General features: G+C 42.9%; 1 protein-coding gene across 2 annotated transcripts in view; it reads left to right on the forward strand.

Moving 5' to 3' along the window:
• The first annotated feature begins 362 nt into the window (after nucleotides 1–362).
• Nucleotides 363–13,603, forward strand: part of Dcp2 (decapping mRNA 2) — a 28,741-nt gene continuing 15,500 nt past the window's right edge. Inside the window, exons 1-8 of one of the 2 annotated variants that reach the window (XM_042263724.2) lie at nucleotides 363–542; nucleotides 5,644–5,795; nucleotides 9,155–9,282; nucleotides 9,650–9,748; nucleotides 12,185–12,337; nucleotides 12,455–12,567; nucleotides 12,660–12,767; nucleotides 13,247–13,391. In XM_042263724.2, coding sequence (XP_042119658.1) covers nucleotides 490–542; nucleotides 5,644–5,795; nucleotides 9,155–9,282; nucleotides 9,650–9,748; nucleotides 12,185–12,337; nucleotides 12,455–12,567; nucleotides 12,660–12,767; nucleotides 13,247–13,391 — 951 coding nt within the window. In that variant the 5' untranslated portion in view covers nucleotides 363–489. The remainder of the gene's footprint in view (nucleotides 543–5,643; nucleotides 5,796–9,154; nucleotides 9,283–9,649; nucleotides 9,749–12,184; nucleotides 12,338–12,454; nucleotides 12,568–12,659; nucleotides 12,768–13,246; nucleotides 13,392–13,603) is intronic. The other variant, XM_006977670.4, reaches the window with a different exon arrangement.

Below are 13,603 nucleotides of genomic sequence, written 5' to 3' on the forward strand. Positions count from 1 at the left end.
GTCTCCCAAGAAATGAGTGCCCGTTCAGTCGGTTATGGTAAGGCTGGAGCCACTGTGACAAGCCTGAGATGTTGGGGCGTGTATATGGAGGGGAGGTGTCCAAGATGAGGAGCTCAAAACTTCCTAGTAGTGTAGTAGAAGGCGCACAGGACACGCAGGCGCAAAGTCCCGCGGCGTGCGCTCAGTCAAAGGCGGCGGGAAGTTGATCTTCGGAGCAGGAACTCAGCAGCCTGAAGACTGATTGGAGCCCACGGACCAATAAACAAACGTCTCATTGGCGAGGCGCGCGCAGGCGTGAGTCCCGCAGCTTCGCATTGGGCCTTTCCAGAGGAGGGGGCGTGGCCCCCGGGCTCCGCCCCTCGCCTCCGCCCAGCCTCGGGGTCCGGGCAGAAGGTTCCAGTGTACTCGGGCCGGAGTCTCAGTGCAGCTTGCTCTACGGTGCCGGCTGCGCGGACCTGGGATGCGCTGCGCCTGCTGCGGGTCCTCAGCATGGAGACGAAACGCCTGGAGATTCCCGGCAGCGTCTTGGACGATCTCTGCAGGTACTGGCAGCTCACCCATCCGCCTCCGCTTTCCCTCAGCCTACCAGAGTGCCCGACCTCGGTCGGGCTTTGCGCCCCTAAGCTCGGTTCTCCCTCCCCATTCCCCAGTCCCACTGTGCACCCCAGCCTCGGCTCTCCACCAGTCCCGGGTCTCAGTCCCGGGTCTCAGCACTGAGACCAGACCTCGGCTCTCTCTCCATGCTCCCAGGTCCCTCTCCTCCCCCTGTGCCCCCCCCCCCGCGGCCTTGATTCTCCCCCCATTCTCGGGTACCACTTTGCGTCTTCAGCCCCAGCTCTCCCGTATTCCCGGGTCCCGCGTTACGCCCCCGGTCTCGGCTCTTACTCCATCCCCGGGTCTTTTGCACCCCGGCCTCGATTCTGTCCCCATCCCTGGGTCTCACTTTGCGGTCCTGGCCTCGGCTCTCCCCCATTCCCCCGTCCCGCTTTGCGCCCTCCCTGCTTGCTGGTGTTCGACGCCCCTTCATTCTCTGATGTCTATCCCCTACATCCTGGAGCACTAGAATTCCTCATTTTTACCTCATCTATTCTGCTTTTTCCTGCAAGTGAATCTCCTTTGCCCAAACCTGAATCCCTAGCGGTTTTCGGCCCAGTTCCTTCTTTGAAGTGTGTGGGGTGTTTTTTTATTTTTATTTTTGTTGTTGTTGTTGTTTTGTTTTTTCTTTGCCTCTGACTTTAACCTATGGTTTTCTTCCTCCTCTCTTCGTTCTTTCTCCGATTCCGTAGGTGGAGCCCACTCTTTTAATTTCAGTTTTATGATCTCGGGTACCTGGATCTACGCAGGGAGCAATTTTCAAACTCAAGCTTTCTTCTCTGCGTGTTCTCCTGTGGCATTTTCTGTAGAGAATTATTCTTTCCCTTTCCCTCTGGATTTATCTTTGAGAACCAGAGGGAAAATCCAACAGTCCCTTCGCTTTAATCTTTTGATTCTCCTACATGTAAGGAAATTTTCACTCCCTTGGGTTTCTGTGTTCTTGTGGGCAATGATTGCAGCCAGCCAAAACCGCATTCATAATACTTCCTTCTTTGTCGAAGTAAAGTTCCTGGTACATTGTTACCAAGTCGTCGCCTTGCGTTTGGACTGTGAAATAATTTAGATTGTGAATGCTGGCGCTGTCTTCACTTCTGGTCACTATATATGTGCTTTAAGTGTGAAACCGTGGTTGTGCCACATTCCAGCTGTTTGCTTTTTTAATTAATTTATTTTTTTAAAGATTTGTTTTCTTTGTAATTACGTGCCTGGGAGGGAAAGGGGCACCAATGTATCTGGCTTCCAGGCCAGAAGAGGGCATCTGATACCTGGAGTTGGAGTTAGAAGCCAGTTGTGAGCAACTTTTTTTTTTTTTTTTTTTTTTTTTTTGGTTTTTCGAGACAGGGTTTCTCTGTGTAGCTTTGCGCCTTTCCTGGAACTCGCTTTGGAGACCAGGCTGGCCTCGAACTCACAGAGATCCGCCTGGCTCTGCCTCCCGAGTGCTGGGATTAAAGGCGTGCGCCACCACCGCCCGGCAAGTTGTGAGCAACTTTAAGTGCGTGCTAGACGCTAAACCTGCATCCTCGTAGAGCAGTAGACATGCTGAGCCATCTCTCCAGCCCTTCACACTGATTATATTTAATTTTAAGGAAAGAAATATGCTTTGTGGAGTGTTTGCTGGTGTTTCCTTCACGCGTATTGAGACAACTCTGTAATAGGGGCAGTGATTTCCATTTTCATCTGGACAGATTTGAAGATTAATTTACACAGTGACACATTTATCCTAATTTTGAAAGTCAAGATTTGAAATGTTCCTTTTCCTCTACACCCCCGTGAATGTAATGTAAAGTCAAAGCAGGCATTTTAAACGTTGCGGAAGTACATGTAGAGAATACATAGATTGGTTGTATAGTTAATAAGCTCTTAGCATTTACTGCAGTCCCACCACAGCAATCTGTAACTCCAGTTCCAAGAAGGTATTTGATTCCCTCTTCGGAACTCTGTGGGCACCAGAGTTGCACATGGTACACATAATACATACGAGCAAGCAAAACACTTACATGCATACATTTTTTTTTTTGTTTTTGTTTTTTTTTTTGGTTTTTCGAGACAGGGTTTCTCTGTGTAGCTTTGCGCCTTTCCTGGAACTCACTTGGTAGCCCAGGCTGGCCTCGAACTCACAGAGATCCGCCTGGCTCTGCCTCCCGAGTGCTGGGATTAAAGGCGTGCGCCACCACCGCCCGGCTAACATGCATACATTTTTAATCTGACTTTTTTTTTTTTTTTAAGGATGTCATTGTAATTCTTTGGTGTTGGGAGAATTACAATTTTAGGCATATGGTATATTCACATGAATCCATAAAAGTTACAAGGAATTTATTTTCTTTATTCCCAAATTCCCAAATGGTAAGAAAATATAATGTGTCTATGTGGATAAAGCACTAAAGATTTGATTCTAACCTGGGATTAGAGGGTTGTGATCTTCATTTTCTTTATGTTTCCGAGGTTTGTTGTTATTTTCACAGATGCACATTTTGTAGTTTGGAAAACTACAGTTTGGGAAAGTGAGTGGTTTTGCGTGGGTTAATAAGGATGAAAGTCGACAGGGGTAACTTTACACTGTTTTACATGTGTCTGCAAGTAGCCTTCCTAGGAGTACTTGGGCCAGTCTGCATGTTACCTAGGATTGCATCATTTGAAGAGGTGATATCAGCTGTTGTGATTGCAGTGTGGCTCTGTTCACAGAGTAATTACATTTTGTTGTGTCAGTGGTATGCTAAGCAACTGTTCAGGGTTCAAGGTGGTGGGTTCCAGTGAGTTTATGTAAGCTACTCTCTTTCATAAATCTTATTGTACACTGATCTTTTTTAACAGAATGTGATACGTTCGGCTATTAGGGCTAGATGCTTGATGAACTAGTAACTAAGTGAGCTGACCATTTTTTATTTTTATTTTTTTTTTTTTTTTTTTTTGGTTTTTCAAGACAGGGTTTCTCTGTGTAGCTTTGCGCCTTTCCTGGAACTCACTTGGTAGCCCAGGATGGCCTCAAACTCACAGAGATCTGCCTGCCTCTGCCTCCCGAGTGCTGGGATTAAAGGCGTGAGTGCTGGGATTAAAGGCGTGAGTGCTGGGATTAAAGGCGTGAGTGCTGGGATTAAAGGCGTGAGTGCTGGGATTAAAGGCGTGAGTGCTGGGATTAAAGGCGTGAGTGCTGGGATTAAAGGCGTGAGTGCTGGGATTAAAGGCGTGAGTGCTGGGATTAAAGGCGTGAGTGCTGGGATTAAAGGCGTGAGTGCTGGGATTAAAGGCGTGAGTGCTGGGATTAAAGGCGTGAGTGCTGGGATTAAAGGCGTGAGTGCTGGGATTAAAGGCGTGAGTGCTGGGATTAAAGGCGTGAGTGCTGGGATTAAAGCTCACCGCCCGGCTAAGGGTGAGCTTTTAAGCACAAAAACCGCATTCTGGGGGCTGGAGAGATGGCTCAGAGGTTAAGAGCACCGACTGCTCTTCCAAAGGTCCTGAGTTCAATTCCCAGCAACCACATGGTGGCTCACAACCATCTGTAATGAGATCTGGCGCCCTCTTCTGTATACATAATAAATAAATAAATCTTTAAAAAAAAAAAAAACAAAAAACCGCATTCTGGGTTGACATACTTCAGTTAACAAAAACAATTAGCCAGAAGCAAAACTACAGAAGCTAAAATGCAGTTAGTGCATATTGAGACTTTCCCAGAACTCTGTGGACTTAGGTGGATTAGGTCTTTGTTTTAGTTTTGGCAGGTGGTGCTGTCTATGTGCTGAGTTTTATGGCCTGAATGGCACTTCCATCATGGAGTCAGTTGTGCTAAGGTCTGAGGCCCTGTTAAAAGTGTTTGTGTTCAGAGGAGTCTTGTGCACCTGCAGAGTGGAGGTAGTGTTTGTGAGTCCCTGACAGTGAGTTAGGAGTTCGTGAGGTAGACCAGAAGAGGGATAGGATATGTGCACTTTTCAAGGTCTAAGAACTAGGCTTCCTTATACACAGAAAGAGTCTCTCACAGTTCTATCAGTCATTATCTTTTTATATTGAAATGCATATATGTTTGTGCTGTTGTTGATTTCTTATTTGCATGTGACATTGATGTAATTTTAAACGTTTTCTATTTGATTTGAAATTTGAGAACTGAAGTAAATATCACTTGGCATCATAGCAAGTAAATAATTATATGCGCCTCATTAGTTGCATGGTAGCTCTTTTAATTAAAATGATCCAAACGGCCAGCACATTTATTTCATTTAGTTGAATTTGTTTCTAATGCTGGAAGAAAAAAAGGAGTCCCCACATCTCAACTGTGAAAGAATCAATTAGTTCCACGACTGCTGTCATCCACGTTCAGTTGGTTTGGTGTTTCTAACCTGTGTGCCTCACTAAAATGAGACAACTCTTATCTCCATCGCGTTTATGCAACTACTGGGTGTTTCTGTAGAAAAAGCACACATGCAGACCTTTTCCTCCTTTCTTGGTGTTTGAAAAAGGCAATTTGGCAAAAAAACAAAAAAAACAAAAAAAAAAAAAAAAGAAAAAGGCAATTTGGGATTTGAAAAAGTAAATCCTTGGAATTAGTGTGAATCAAGGCTCTGTGGCTGTGCTCTTGGGAAGTCCGGTGTGTTAAATGGAAGTACCCATTTCTTCGTCCTCAGCTGTCTCATGTTTATATGAAGGGGACTAAGTCGATGCAATGCACTTCTAATGAATTACAGAGACACTGTGTGTAGTCTTCCTTTCTGGAGGAGGAAATCCCTGTAGTGTCTTCGCATGCTTTAATTTGCTAGGAAGCTCTAAAGTTAATTTCTGTATTTGTGAACAGTAGCTGTACAACCCTTTAAAGGATTCTATTGCAAATCTCTTTCAAGCCACTGTTATCCTCACAATCCTCCTGCCTCGGTCCCTCTAGTGGTGGATTGCAGGCATTGCACCACCACACCCAGCTCTTAAGGACCCTCTTCTGGGCACTTCCCATCAGATACTGCTCTCCTCTCCTTTCTAAGTTGGTGGGCAGCATAAGGGAGTAAATATATTAAGATCAACCATAATAGTTTGTGAGCATAACTTTTGGTGTGTTTTTTTTTTCCACAGCCGATTTATTTTGCATATTCCTAGCGAGGAAAGAGACAATGCAATCCGAGTTTGCTTCCAGATCGAACTGGCCCATTGGTTTTACTTGGATTTCTACATGCAGAACACACCAGGATTACCTCAGTGTGGGATAAGAGACTTTGCCAAAGCTGATATCCTTTTGTTGCTATGGTGATTGCCAGTGTATCTGGCTCTGGCTTCCAGGCCAGAAGAGGGCATCTGATACCTGGAGTTGGAGTTAGAAGTCAGTTGTGAGCAACTTTTTTTTTTTTTTTTTTTTTTTTGGTTTTTCGAGACAGGGTTTCTCTGTGTAGCTTTGCGCCTTTCCTGGAACTCGCTTTGGAGACCAGGCTGGCCTCGAACTCACAGAGATCCGCCTGCCTCTGCCTCCCGAGTGCTGGGATTAAAGGCGTGCGCCACCACCGCCCGGCGCCTTTCATTCTTTCTAATAAGATATTTTAGCGCAAAATTCCATTTGCTTTTCTTTGAATTTTTTAAACCTCCAGATAACATGTAATGAAAATAGAAATGTGATGCAATTTTGTTGTATTCTTATATCTTACATTACTGAAATGTACACTGATTAGGAGTGAATTTTACTTTGTTTTATAAATAACTAGCCTATTTCTGGGACGGTTCTGTTTTTTATTCTTGGTATGTAATTTAACAAAACAAAAGACTTTGTTATTAATAACGTTTCCACAGCTAGATTCTAACTCTTCCCCCCCCCCCCCCCAGACAGGGTTTCTCTATGTAGCTTTGCGCCTTTCCTGGATCTTGCTCTGTATCCCAGGCTGGCCTCGAACTCACAGAGATCCGCCTGCCTCTGCCTCCCCAGTGCTGGGATTAAAGGCGTGCGCCACCACCGCCCGGCTGTTCTAACTCTTAAAAGCAAGGTTTTCTGTCTGTACAGAACCAGTCACCAACCTTTAGCAAAAGCAGTCCTCAGCCTAATCCTCAACTTCTCCACATTTATTCTGTCAAGTATCCTGCGCACTTGTTTTGACAGTGATCTTTCTGGAGCTCTAGACCCATGGCTCAGACGCCTACTCATGTCTTGGGTGCTAGTGCTTGCCTATGGCTCAGGTCACCAACCAAACACACCTTGGATTTCATTTTCACATGATGGGCGGTTACCTCTGCTCCAACACTTGCCATGTTAATGTCTCCAGAACAGTGTGCTATCCCTTTTCAACAGAGCTCAGGAATCCCTTATTTTACTATGGTCTGGAGAGTGACGGGGAGCTTAGCTTGGTCTTTCAGGTCAGTTGTACTTGCTCTAAGGCTAGTTCAGACACTGATCTCATGGGGATAAATTCACTGCAACACACACTGAATGGTTAAGAACTGTATCTATGGAGTAAGTTAAATCACCTGGCTCAAGACTTAAGATCCCCTACCCCACCATTACCCTTCCTTCATCCACTTCCAATATCGCCTACAAGAACCCTGTGCTTAGCCAGGCGGCAGTGGCGCACTCCTTTGATCCCAGCACTTGGGAGGCAGAGCTAAGTGGATCTCTGTGAGTTCAATGCCAGCCTGGTCTACAGAGTGAGAAAGCTACACAGAGAAACCCTGTCTCAAAAAACAAAACAAAAAAACAAAACAACAATAACAAAAAAACCCCTCTGTGCTTAGCACAAAGTAGGTGATTTTTTGAGCTCTCTAGAATTTTCCAACTCTGCAAGTCTGCTCACTCCCTGCTTGTGTCTATACAGGAAACTGCATCTCCTTTAAAATTGCATTGTCTAAAATCTTTCTATCCTATTTCTAAAGTCTAAAAACATTTAATATAGCAATCCATCATTTTTTGCCATGTAGACCATTTATTTTATAATCTTAAACATTCAGATAAATCTTTTTGTAACTATTACATTAACTGTTTTTTTTTTTTTTTTTGTCTGTTTGTCTTTGATACAGGACTTTTCTATGTAGTCCTGGCTGTCCTGGAACCCACTCTGTAGACCAGGCTGGCCTCAAACTCAGAGATCCCTCTGCTTCTGCTTCCCAAGTGCTGGGACTAAAGGCATGTCCCATTACATCTGACTAAGCTGTGTCTTATAAAGGAAGAAAACCTTCTTTGATCTGATCACCTGGTTAAATTATATACCAAGAATAAAAACCAGAACTGTCCCAGAAATAGGCTAGTTATTTATAAAGCAAAGTAAAATTCATTCCTAATCAGTGTACATTTCAGTAATGTAAGAAATGTCATCTTGTATAGACTTACGGTTTTTCCAAAACAGCAGTTGGTCTTGGGTTTCTGAATAAGAATTTGCTCATGAGTATGCATGAAAGTTTTATACATAACCTTAGTGTGTTATAGATATAAAACTAGATGCAGTTTTTTCTTTTCACTTAGTTATATGGGGAAGGAACCTTTGTTGAGAAGGATCTCTCGGCTTTGTTAAATAACTGAATGGTATCTATGTGCCGGATATATATATATATATATATATATATATATATATATATATATATATATATATATATATATATATATAGAGAGAGAGAGAGAGAGAGAGAGAGAGACCAGGTTTGCTTGGGTTTTTGTTTTGTTTGTGTTAAACTTTTATTTTGGGGGAAGCGGAATCAGTTTACAGAAAAAATGAAAGAATGTTGTGTGTGTGTTTTGTTTTTGTTTTAAAGTGATGACTTTACAACACAAAATTTTTTTTCTTTTGGTTTTCTTTCTCTGTGTAGCCCTGGGTGTCCTGAAACTCACCCTGTAGACCAGGCTAGCCTCGAACTCACAGAGATCCGCTTGCCTCTGCCTCCCGATGCTGGGATTAAAGGTGTGTGCCACCACAGCCCAGCTGAGAATTTTTATTGTATATATAGAGCCATTTATATTTTAAAATATAAATATCTTTTAAAATATTTATTTATTTACTTTTTAATTGTGTGTGTGTATGTGCTGGGAGATATGCAGTGGGTGCAGGTGTTTAAGATTTGAGATTGTTTTTGTTTGTAAATTTATGCTCTAATATTTTACACTGTTCTATTTTTTAGGTCTATACTTAAATTTCTTCTGAAAGTGACACCCAAGTTTCCCTTTATAAACTTTAGTAAGCCCTCACCTTTAACATTAACAATTATGAAGTAAATACATGTACATGTGGTAAGGAACTTCATAATGTAATGCGTACCTTATGCCGTATCTTACTCTAGCACATTAACTCTTTGTGTTCCCGGCGGTTCCTTTCTTTTGGCTGAGTGCAGGCACTTCTCCGATGATGTCATTTTTAGTGTGCTGCCTCTGGTGTGGATTTGACTCACCGATGAGTATTTGAGACACAGTTTCTGCCTTCGTATTCATTAACTCGGGAGTCCAGGACTGATTATCAGTAACATAATTTGGCTGTGAGCTGCAGAGGTGGGCACTGGGAGCTGGATGCCAGCCCTCCAGAAGGGTGGGTAGTGCTCCTCACCACTGAGCATCACTCCAGCCCCTCCCTGTTGTAGCGTCTTAGGCTGTACTAAGGAAAAGTCGTTTCCTTAACATTTATACTCTTCAGTCATTGCCCATTTCTGCTGCCACAAGGGGAAGATGTGGAAAAAGTTTTGGATGAATGGAAGGAATATAAAATGGGAGTGCCAACCTATGGTGCGATCATCCTTGATGAGACACTCGAGAATGTGAGTATGCTGTTACCTAAAGGTTTTTAGGGAAATGCTAAATTGAGGTTTGAAAATATCCTTAGATTCTTAACGTCAAAGAACTAAATTTTGGATGGTTTACCTTCATTCTTTTGCACTTGTCATGGCTTCCTATAAAGAACTGTGAGTTCAATGTTGAAACAGTACGTTTTAAATAGACAAAGTGTGTCTCTTCACACTGTTATGTTTATATTATTGGAAGCTATTAGGCCAAATGCCGTGCACAGTTTATTGATAAGTAATTACCAGAAGTACAGAGAAAAGTACCTTCGGTATGGGAGTGGAACGTGGGAATGAAAATTTTGTTTGTTTGTTTGTTTCTGAATTTATTTCTGCTTGTTTGTAGGTACTGCTGGTTCAGGGGTACCTGGCAAAATCAGGCTGGGGGTTTCCAAAAGGAAAAGTAAATAAAGAGGAAGCACCCCACGACTGTGCCGCTAGAGAGGTGAGTGCCCGCACTTGGCCCTAAGTGTGGCTGTTAACCTGCCGAGTCTTAAGCCTTATGTAGATGTACTTTTTTTGGACTCTGGAGAAAGTTCAGTCTTTTCTGAAACTTGAATGCATGGTTTAACTAGATGGAGAGATGGTTAAGAGCACTGGCTGCTCTTTCAGAGGACCTGGGTTCGAATCCCAGCACCTATGTGCTTCCTCAGGGCCGACCATCTGTAACTCCAGGCCCAAGGAATCTGGTGCCCTCTGCTGGTCTCCTCGAGTACCAGACATGCAAGTGCTACACAGAAATAGAAGCGAAACACTCCTAGGAGTATGTGAAAATAACAAGATACTGCCCCCCCCACCCCCGTTTGGGGGGCCATGTCTACCTTCATCTGTCCTCACTATCTACTTTAAAGCATATCTCTGGCTCCATTTTTTTTTTTTAAGTTTTTTTTTTTTTCATTCAGTTCTACATGTCAGCCACGGGTTCCCCTATTCTCCCCCCTCTTACACCCTCCCCTTACCCCCAGCCTACCCCCCATTCCCACCTCCTCCAGGGCAAATCCTCCCCCGAGGACTGGAATCAACCTGGTAGACTCAGTCCAGGCAGGTCCAGTCCCTTCCTCCCAGACTGAGCCAAGTGTCCCTGCATAAGCTCCAGGTTTCAAACAGCCAACTCATGCAATGAGCACAGGACTTGGTCACACTGCCTAGTTGCCTCCCAAACTGATCAAGCCAATCAACTGTCTCACCTATTCAGAGGGCCTGATCCAGCTGGGGGCCCCTCAGCCTTTGGTTCATAGTTCATGTGTTTCCATTCATTTGGCTATTTTTTTTCAATAATTGAGTAGAACCGAAATTTATTATAAGCCACAGTCGTCCTAGGGACCTCCATGCTGTATATATAGCCTCCATGATTCTATGGGCTGTGGTCTGAATGTTCTTTATTTTATATCTAGAATCCACTTATGAGTGAGTACATACCATGACTGTCTTTCTGGGTTTGGGTTACCTCACTCAGGATGATTTTTTCTAGTTCCATCCATTTGCCTGCAAATTTCATGCTTTCATTGTTTTTCTCTGCTGAGTAGTACTCCATTGTGTATATGTACCACATTTTTTCCATCCATTCTTCCGTTGATGGGCATCTAGGTTGTTTCCAGGTTCTGGCTATTACAAATAGTGCTGCTATGAACATAGCTGAGCATGTATCTTTATGGTATGAATCAGCATTCCTTGGGTATATGCCCAAGAGTGGGATGGCTGGGTCTTGAGGTAGTTCAATTCCTAATTTTCTGAGAAACCGCCATACTGATTTCCACAGTGGTAGCCCTCCTACACACAAGCGATAAAAGGGCTGAGAAAGAAGTCAGAGAAACATCACCCTTTACAATAGCCACAAATAATATAAAATACCTTGGGATAACACTAACTCTACGAGTGAAGGACCTTTTTGATAAGAACTTTAAATCTCTAAAGAAAGAAATTGAAGAAGATATCAGAAAATGGAAGGATCTCCCATGCTCATGGATAGGTAGGATTAACATAGTAAAAATGGCAATCTTACCAAAAGCAATCTACAGATTCAATGCAATCCCCATCAAAATCCCAACACAATTTTTTTTAAAGATTCATTTATTTATTTATTTATTTATTACGTACACAGTGTTCTGTTTGCATATGTCCCTGCATACCATAAGAGGGAGCCAGATCTCATTACAGATGGTTGTGAGCCACCATGTGGGTGCTAGGAATTGAACTCAGGACCTCTGGAAGAACAGCCAGTGTTCTTAACCTCTGAGCCATCTCTCCAGCCTGGCTCCATTCTTTATAATGGCATCTTTTCCACTTTTTGCTTGAAAATTGGAAATTTTTTTTGACAAAAGATTTCAGCTTATAGCTATTTTCTGTTACTTTTCTTTCTAATAATCCAGAAAAAAATGTAGAACCTGGGTTTTTCTAAGACATGCATGTGTTTCTCCTCAAAACTCATTCTAGCTTTATTCCTGAGCTATAAGATACAGTTTAAATCCATCAACCTCGGGATCTCTAAGGCTGACTTCCTGCAGTTGCCTTTCTGAGTGTGTTTAAACTCCGAGTGCTAGAGCTGCAGTCTGTCCTTCTGCCACTAGGTGGCACTACAGTGTACTGGAGCAGCACTGTCTAAAAGCAGACTGCCAGTTAAGTCTTCCTGATAGCCAGTGTTAGCCATCCTTTGCTTAGCGTTTACTCCATTTGCTCTGTTTGATTTTTGCTTGTATTAGCATAAGGAGGAGCTTCATCCTAGTTTCCTAGCTACGGATTAGATGTAGGCTGAGGTCTTTATCTGTTTGGTTTTGTTTTGACACAGGGTCTCAATTATGTAACTGGCTGCTCTTGAATTCATATCCTTCTGCCTTACCTTCAAATGATTAAAATCAAATATTTTATCCACATTTATTTCCAGGTCTTCGAAGAAACTGGTTTTGATATAAAAGACTATATTTGTAAGGATGATTACATTGAACTTCGAATCAATGACCAGCTTGCTCGTTTATATATCATTCCAGGAGTTCCAAAAGACACAAAATTTAACCCCAAAACCAGAAGGGAAATTAGGGTATGTACAAGTTAAGAATATCTGTGGGTTGCTGAACAGAATCTCAGTTGAATGAAGCAGGGAGTTCATTTTAGCTACTCCTTGCTAGTAATCAACTAAACAATTGTTTCGTTTCAGAACATTGAGTGGTTCTCCATTGAGAAATTGCCCTGTCATAGAAATGATATGACTCCCAAGTCCAAGCTTGGCTTGGCACCTAATAAGTTTTTTATGGCCATTCCCTTTATCAGGTACGTTCATTTCTTAAACTGCGGAACTGTCCTTGATGCTGCTATTTCAGGTTTGTTTGTTTGTTTTTAATGAATTGGTAATGTTTCCATAGACCACTAAGAGACTGGCTGTCTCGAAGGTTTGGAGATTCCTCGGACAGTGACAACGGTTTTTCCTCAACTGGTAGCACACCAGCTAAACCCACTGTGGAAAAATTGAGGTAAAGAGATGTCCTCGTGCGATTGTGGCTTCGATTAAAATTTACAAAGAACTGTCTTTACATTTAAAGAATATAGCTACTTATAGGGAGAGGATGGTATAAATAATTCAGAAAAGCCTGGGGTGAAAATGGCAGATTGTTAATGTAAGAAATATTTATTAACACCCGTCACTCATCTAAAAGGCTGGGAAAATCTTGTGCTTTAAGCTGGGCATGCTGGTGCTTAACCCCAGCACTCAGAAGGCAGAGACAGGCAGATCTATTAGCTTGACGATAACCTGGTCTACAGAGCGAGTTCCAAGATCGCCAGAGAAACCCTGTCTTGAAAAAAATTTTTTCTGCCCTTATAACTTAAGGAATAGTGGGAAAAGGTAGATGATAAAAAAAAAGTAAAATATGTAGTTGGTAGGTTAAACTGTCCAGGCTTTCAGAGAACTGCAAGTGAAAAATCTCATCTTATTTTTCAAACCTTGGCGTAGTCGAACAAAATTCCGCCACCACCAGCAGCTGTTTCCTGAAGGTTCTCCTGGTGACCAGTGGGTGAAGCACAGGCAGCCTCTGCAGCAGAAGCCACACAGTAACCATGCGGAAGCGTCGTCGTCGTCGGACCCTTCCAAAGCAAAGGTGAGTGAGTCACATTGGAAGTCTTTCAGATGCTTTGATCATTCAGCTTTGAAATCGTTTTCAGATGAAGAGTTATGTGTAGCAGTTAGAGCCTTGAATTGTTGAACAGTTAGTTGCCCATGTCCCAGCTTGTGACTTGAACAGACCTGAGACTCATTCTCCTTCATAGCTTTGGACTAAATCCAACCTAGTAAATAATGGGATGTGCAATT

Source organism: Peromyscus maniculatus, chromosome 19, assembly GCF_049852395.1.
Source record: "Peromyscus maniculatus bairdii isolate BWxNUB_F1_BW_parent chromosome 19, HU_Pman_BW_mat_3.1, whole genome shotgun sequence".
Taxonomy (NCBI): domain Eukaryota; kingdom Metazoa; phylum Chordata; class Mammalia; order Rodentia; family Cricetidae; genus Peromyscus; species Peromyscus maniculatus.